Source organism: Papio anubis, chromosome 17, assembly GCF_008728515.1.
Source record: "Papio anubis isolate 15944 chromosome 17, Panubis1.0, whole genome shotgun sequence".
Lineage (NCBI taxonomy): Eukaryota > Metazoa > Chordata > Mammalia > Primates > Cercopithecidae > Papio > Papio anubis.
The window spans coordinates 66,111,258-66,118,616 of NC_044992.1; the positions used below are offsets into that span (position 1 = coordinate 66,111,258).

Genomic DNA, 7,359 nt, shown 5'->3' on the forward strand with positions numbered 1-7,359 from the left:
GGGGTCAGGGATGGGAGGGTTGTATCCGGCTGGCTCTGGGTCACTGGGGGACCCTGACCAATACGAGGGAGGCTATTCCCCATTGTCCAGACTCCTGGCCATTTGGTCAACACATCCATCTCCCTGGGTTGCAAATGGATGTCCCAGTCCCACTGCCAGAGTCTTCCAGGAACTTGGACTATCAGACAGACACAATGATGCAGGGAACACATGGCGAGCACATGAGAGCCTCCCACCCCCAAGCAGTGAGCCAGTGTATGGCGACAGCTTTCACATCCCAGGTGGATTTAGTGCAGACAATCTTTGTCATCATCATAGCTGTCAGCTCCATGCTTGGCCCTGTTCTGTGCATTTTATATCCAGTATGTCATCCAGTTCTCACAGTTATATTGTGAGACACATGTTATTTCCTAGGAAATTGGCATGCGTGTGTGTGTGTATGGATAGACGCATAGATACAGCTACGTGTGTGTTTTTGCGCACGCGTGTGTATGGATAGACCCATAGATATGTGTGTGCGCACGTGCATGTGTGTCTGTGTGTACGTGTGTGTGTATGGATAGATGCATAGATATAGCTATGTGTGTGCGCACGTGCGTGTGTGTGTGTGCGCGTGTGTGTATGGATAGACGCATAGATATACCTATGTGTGTGCGTGCATATTAATGACGTGGCGCACGTGCATATAATGTGCCTGGCGTGTGGTAATATGGATAGGCGCATAGATATAGCTATGTGTGTGTGCACGTGTGTGTGTTTTTGCGCACAAGTGTGTATGGATAAACATATGTAATGCGCCGCGTGCAATGTCTGTGCGATGTGTGTGGACCGTCGCGGTATATAGCTATGTGTGTGCGCACGTGCGTGTGTATGGATAGATGCACCGATATATCTATGTGTGTGCGCACGTGCGTGTGTGTGTCTTGGCGTGTGTGTGTATGGATAGGCATAAGATATACCTATGTGTGTGCGTGCGTGTGTTATTATTACTGCGATGTATATAGCCTTACGCGTAATGTATAGATAGGCATAGATATAGCTATATCTGTGTGTGCGAACGTGCATGTGTGTGCACTTGTGTGATGTGTATGTCTGTGTTGCATGTGTGTGGTGTGTGTCTGTGCGGTTGTGTGTGTGCACAAATGTGTGTGTGGTATGTGCGTGTGTGTGCACATGTGTGGTATGCACGTGTGTGGGGGTGCATGTGTGTGTGCATGTGCCTGTATGAATGTGGGGGTGTGATGTGTGCATGTGTGTGGGGTGCGTGTGGTGTGTGTGCATGTGCGTTGTGCACACGTATGTGCACACATGTGTGTGGTGTGTGTGCATGTGTGCGTGTGTGTGTGTATGTGGGGGGTGCGTGTGGTGTGTGTGTGTGGTGTGTGTGTGTAAAGTGGCCTACTGAAGAGTCCTGACTTGACACATCAGGGGCTTGGGTTTTGATCCTGGTCGTCTGACATCAGAGCTAAGAACATGGCAGTCACCCCTGTCTCCTCTCTCCTTCCCCTTCTACACTAATCCCCAGCAAGTCTTGGCAGCTCTCCTCTCAGCTGTACCCTCAGTCCATCCATTTCTCTTTCTCTCCACGGCTTCCACCATGACCCAGTCCTGCTCCTCCAGCAGACAGTGGCCTCCTCCCACTTTCTCTTGCCCCCTCACCACCCATGAGCTTTCACACATTCTGCCAGAGCAGTCCTTTTGCAAACTAGATTGGATCACATCCCTTCCATTCCCACACGCTCCAATGTCTTTCTGACCCCTTATAAAAGTCCGTACTCCTCTCCTGCGCTGCAAGGCCCAGCATGACCTGGCCCCTCCAACCCCATCTCCTGCTGGCCTGTGTTCTCTCTCTTTCCTGAACAGGCCAAGCCTGTCCCCTTTGCCCCTCTTCTCAAAGTGTGCTGCTTCTTGCTATCCTGGCCTCAGCTTCAGTGCCACCGTCTCTGGTTCCCCACCCTGCAACCTCATCTGCCCTGTTCAAAGCCAGCTTCTTAGTGCCTAGCGCACAGTAGGTGCTCAGCAAATGTTTGCAGAGTGAACCCAAGAAGCCCCATTGTGTTAGGCTCCAGAGTGTGGATCCTTAATGGTGCTACAAGGTGCTCAGGATGGGGAGCAGCCAGGAGACCCCGGGTTCAGTCTCAGGGGAGAGGGGCTTCCAGAGGAGAGCCTGGCCCCCAGGCTTTGCCCCCTCTCCTTTACTAGCTGCGTGTCCCTCCTCTTCCTCCAGGACTATCTGGACGCCCTTGCTGGCACCTGCTACGATGGTCTCCAGGGCTTGCTGTACCTTGGCCTCTTCTCCTTCCTGGCCGCCCTCGCCTTCTCCACCATGATCTGTGTGGGGCCAAGGGCCTGGAAGCACTTCACCACCAGGTGGGCTGCCTAGTAAGGAGGGGAGCCTCCCACGGCCTGGGGGTCTCCTGGGAGAGCAGCAGACAGGGGCCACTGCTCTACGATTTAGCTGATAACTCAGGACTGAGGAGGGCAGCAGAGGGCCTGGACATTCAGCCCAACAGGCTGGCTGGCTTCTACAGAAGCTTCCCCAAGAGTCCAGACAGACCCTCCAAAGGAGTTCAGTGGGGCCCAGAGCAGGAGCTGGGGCCCAGGGTGGTGACAGCCCTCAGGCCACAGCCTGGCCTCCCTTCTCCTCTCTTCTCACCAGGACTTTGCGATCTGGAATGAGGAGAGTTCCCGGTGCTGGAGGGGTGCCCCGGGAATACCAAGAAGGATACATGGGGTCACTGTTTTCAGGGAGCCTGCAGTCCTCTTGAGGAGATGGGAAGGGACAGAAGGCGTACAGGCACCTCATGAGCAGATTAGGCAAGAGGACGCAGGGTAGGGAGGACTCACATGCGCATGGTCAGCATGGTGGGGAGCCTGGAAGAGCTGGTCGTGAAGCTGGGAATGGGCCAGAGTGATCTGCAGGAGGCAGGCCAGGGACCGTGTTTTAAAGGAGTCTCAAGGAGACACACACGGCCAGAGTCCTGACAGGAAAGGCAGGGAAGCAGGACAGGACCTGGCTGCCTCGGAGCCTCCTTCACCCTTCACAGCTGGCCATCTTCTACCCGTTGTTCTAGAAACAGAGACTACGACGACATTGATGATGATGACCCCTTTAACCCCCAAGCCTGGTGCATGGCGGCCCACAATCCCCCGAGGGAGCAGCTTCACAGCTTCTGCAGCTACAGCAGTGGCCTGGGCAGTCAGACCAGCCTGCAGCCCCCTGCTCAGACCATCTCCAATGCGCCTGTCTCCAAGTACATGTATGGCCTGCTCACACACCCAGGCTGCCTGGACAGCATGTTGCGTGGGGTCTACAGCGCCAGGTGGGGGGAGGAAGGCATCCAAGGCCACCCGTGGTCCCCACTATAGCCACGGGGTGCCTGGAGGGAAGGCCCCCCGGGAGCATCTGGTCACCCCTCACACCCACATGTGCTGGGGGAAGAACCCACTGATGTCAGCAGCCTCTGCCACAAGCTGATGGGACAGGTCCCAGGCCCGAGAAGCTGCATTTCTCCAGGCCATGCTGCTCTCAGCCTCCGTTGCCCATCAGCCACTTGTCCCCAGGCTTCCCAAGGTGCTCTTCTCCATATCTGCCCACCGCACCTCCTCCACTCTAGCTGTGGTTCGGGTCCATCCCCTGCCTCCCATGTGCTCACCCATGGGACCCTCCTGTAGAAATCCGCACATACCTCCATTCCCACACCATCCCCTCCTGAGCTCTCCTCTCATCCCCGCAGGAACCAAGCCATGCTCTCCGGTAGGAACCCACGCTACGAGAACGTGCCGCTCATCGGGAGAGCCTCCCTTCCGCCTACGGTAATTGGGGCTCTGGCCCTTCCTTGTTGGGGTAATACGTAAAGACAAAACCTCCTGTCAACCCAGTGAATCCTGTCCACAAAGGCAGAAAAGAATGAAACAGTTCTGTAATTGAATACGCTCTAAACCAGACCGTCGCGGGTATCCCAGGCAGTCCGCTAAGGAGATTGCAAAGACGCAAGAAATCTCACTCCTTCCCCGAACCAGGCAGGAATAAGACACAGCCCACCTGCATACCTGTCATCCAGCAAGAGGACTTGATGGCACTGTTTGTTACAGTAGTCCACCTTAATCCACTTGCTAATTGGGGTGGCCGTCCTGGTTAAGTAATTGCCTTTATTTATTTATTTATTTATTTATTTATTTATTTTATTTTGAGATGGAATCTCACTTTGTTGCCCAGGCTGGAGTGCAGTAGCACAATATCGGCTTGCTGCAACCCAGGTTTCAAGCAATTATCCTGCCTCAGCCTCCCAAGTAGGTGGGATTATAGGTGCGTGCTGCAACGCCTGGCTAATTTTTGTATTTTTAGTAGAGGTGGGGTTTCACCACCTGGTCTCGAACTTCTGACCTCAGGTGATCCACCCACATTGGCGACGTCCCAAAGTGCTGGGATTACAGGCATGAGCCACCACACCTGGCCAGCTAATTGCCTTTATCCAGAGGAAAAATAAAACTCCTATCCATAACAATCAGATAGTTACAACTTGGAGCCAGGCCCGTAAGTGAACTGTCACTGAGAAGGAGATGAGGTGCTGTCTTCCTGATGTTGGTACTTCCAAGAGATGGCTCCCAGACCGTGAGAACCCATCCCTGGATTGTAACACTGGCAAGGATATTCAGCCTTTAAGAAGGTTTGCAGACGTCTCAAAAGACCAAGTGTTACAGTGATACGTTTCTAAAGGAAATACTGCACGAAGAGAGGGGCCTCATTCCCTTTGTGCACCAGAGAAAATTAAGGAAGTGTTTTCTTTGTAGATTTCTGTTTACCTTAATCCTTGGTCTTTCTTGGGATGGAGGGTGGGTGGGCTGTGGTGGCGGGTCTGGGAGGGTTCAGACCCGAACACAGCCTTCCTCACTCCGTCTCAGCTCCCCGTGTCCCTAGGACTGTGCCCGAGTGGGGTCTGTGCCTCTTGTCCACCCCACCACCTCCAGCCAGGGTACCTGAGATGCAGCCTCAGGGGAAGTAGCTCAGGGTGGGAGGTTGGCTCAAAGGCAAGTGCTGTCTCATCCCAGAGGGAGTATCCAGGGACTCAGAAATACTGGCTGAGACAAAGAGCTGCAAACAGGGAAGTGACCACCGAGGTTCAGGGGGACAGACCTCAGTGCCAAATGCCTGGGTTCAAATCCCAGCTCATCGCTTATGGCCTCTGTGACTTTGGACAAGCACTTTGCTGCTCTGTGCCTCAGTCTCCCCATCTATAGAATGGGTATGGGAATACTAGCACGTTCGTCCTCGGTGGTGTGTGCATTGGGGAAATTGATTGTTATCAGAGCGTACGTGTGAAGCATCTAGTGAGTGCCGTAGGACAAGGAGCTGTTATCTGTGATTTTCTTCCACCCCACCTCCACAGAGCTGTGGCATTTATTAATTTAATTTAATTTTTTTTTTATTTTTTATGAGACGGAGTCTCACTCTTCTGCCCAGGCTGGAGTGCAGTGGTGTGATCTCAGCTCACTACAACACCTCCCGGGTTCAAGCGATTCTCCTGCCTCAGCCTCCCTACTAGCTGGGATATACAGGCATGCACCACCACACTGGCTAATTTTTGTATTTTTAGCAGAGACAGGGTTTTACCAGGCTGGTCTTGAACTCCTGACCTCAGGTGATTCACCCTCCTTGGCCTCCCAAAGTTCTGGGATTACAGGCGTGAGCCACCGCACCCGGCCAGAGCTGTGGCATTTATAAGAAAGGACAAGGGGAATCAAAGGCCAGAAGTCTGCCACGGGGTGGGCAGAAGGGTTCTGGAGCCAGGCGTCTCCCTTCATTTGGCCGGGCGAGGCACTTCACTGCCCCCGCCCAGGTAGTTTGGAAGGGAACATCCAACAGGAAGGCAGAAGCACTGGAGCCCGAGTACCTGGGACCAGCGTGATAGACCTGGGCCCTGAGGACCCAGGAAGTGCACGCACAGGCACCCAGGGAGTCAGCTTCCTGGTCATGGCACTTGGTGAAAATCATACCGTCAGACCCAAGAAAAGAGCAAGTGGGACCCAGTCCCTGTCTTCAGGAAGTTCCAGTCTATAGAAGGGGCACTCAAGAAGGCTGCCTGTAGAAAGTGCTACAAGGCACTCTGGGACCAGAAAGAAGGAGCTGTCTTTGCTGCTGCTCTAGGGGATTCCAGAAAGTTCTATTTAATAGTTGGCATTTGAGCCACAGTATAGAGCAGGGGCTCACTGAGGGGCAGTTTTCCCCCCGAGGACATTTGGCAATGTCTGGAGGCATTTTCATTACCACACTTGGAGGCTGGGGAAGGGGACTGGATGCTATTGACATTAGTGGGTGGAGCCGCCACCACAAAGCCTGGTGCAGCCCCAAATGTCCATGGGTTATGGGGCCTGTCCTCTGCGTGTGGGATGTTTAGCAGCGTCCCTGGCCTCGACCCACTAGCAAGCCTGCTGAAACCAATCCCCCTGTCATTCACTCCTGCGCCAACACCTTGGTGCTTTTGCCTGGAGCACCTCACCTGCTGTCCCCGCAGCTTTACCAACACAAGCCCCGGCCTCATGTTGTTCTTCTTCCTGGAGTCCTCGGAAGTGGGCTGGTTGAACCTGTATTCAAAGTCTGCACCATTTATTATTTATTCTTATTTTTTTTAGACAGAGTATCACTCTGTCACCTAGGCTGGAGTACAGTGGCGCAATCTCAGCTCATTGCATCCTCCACTTCCTGGGTTCAAGCAATTCTCATGCCTCAGCCTCCCAAAGTGCTGGGGTTACAGGCATGAGCCACCATGCCCCGCCTAGAAGTCAGCACCTTCTAAATCCCAGCCTAGCTTCTCTCACTAATCGGAAGCCTCCCGGGTTCCTTTTTCCAACCACCAGCTGCTATGGCCCCAGGAATGCAGATTGGCTTTAATATTAATCTAAGCACAATGTAATTAGGGGGAATCTGCTGTGAAAAAAGAATTACTCTATGCATTGTGGTGCCAAATAAAAATGATTTTCGGATTACCTTCTGTTTGAAAGATCCAGGCTACTCGTCCTGCCGTTAGCAGAGATAATCAGCAACTGACCTTATTTGCAAGGCTCAAGGACAGAAAACCCTTCCTCCCTAGATTTAAGACCCGCCCAGAAACACTTATTGCTTTGACCAAGTTGACTGCCCAGTCCCACCTAGCTCAGCCTGCCCTGGGAAGACCCTTCCACCTCCATGCCTGGTAAGGGACCTAGAGAGACATCTAATGATGCTGCAGACCAAGGAACCCCACAGCGTGGAGGATGTGGGTGTCTGCCCCAGTAAAGACAGCACAGCTGGCTGCGCCCCACCCTCCCGGGGTGCCTGCTCTAAACACTCCTTAGGATTGAGCAAGTTCGAGAAGTGGA

The 7,359-nt window shown here is 53.3% G+C and overlaps 1 protein-coding gene across 1 annotated transcript in view; it reads left to right on the forward strand.

The window, feature by feature from the left end:
- The window catches only part of TTYH2 (tweety family member 2), a 40,740-nt gene extending 36,579 nt beyond the window's left edge, over window positions 1-4,161 (forward strand). The window contains 3 exon segments of the mRNA XM_031657741.1: window positions 2,228-2,370; window positions 3,075-3,260; window positions 3,738-4,161. Of these exon segments, the coding sequence (XP_031513601.1) occupies window positions 2,228-2,370; window positions 3,075-3,260; window positions 3,738-3,858 (450 nt within the window). The 3' untranslated portion in view covers window positions 3,859-4,161.
- The last annotated feature ends 3,198 nt before the right edge of the window (window positions 4,162-7,359 follow it).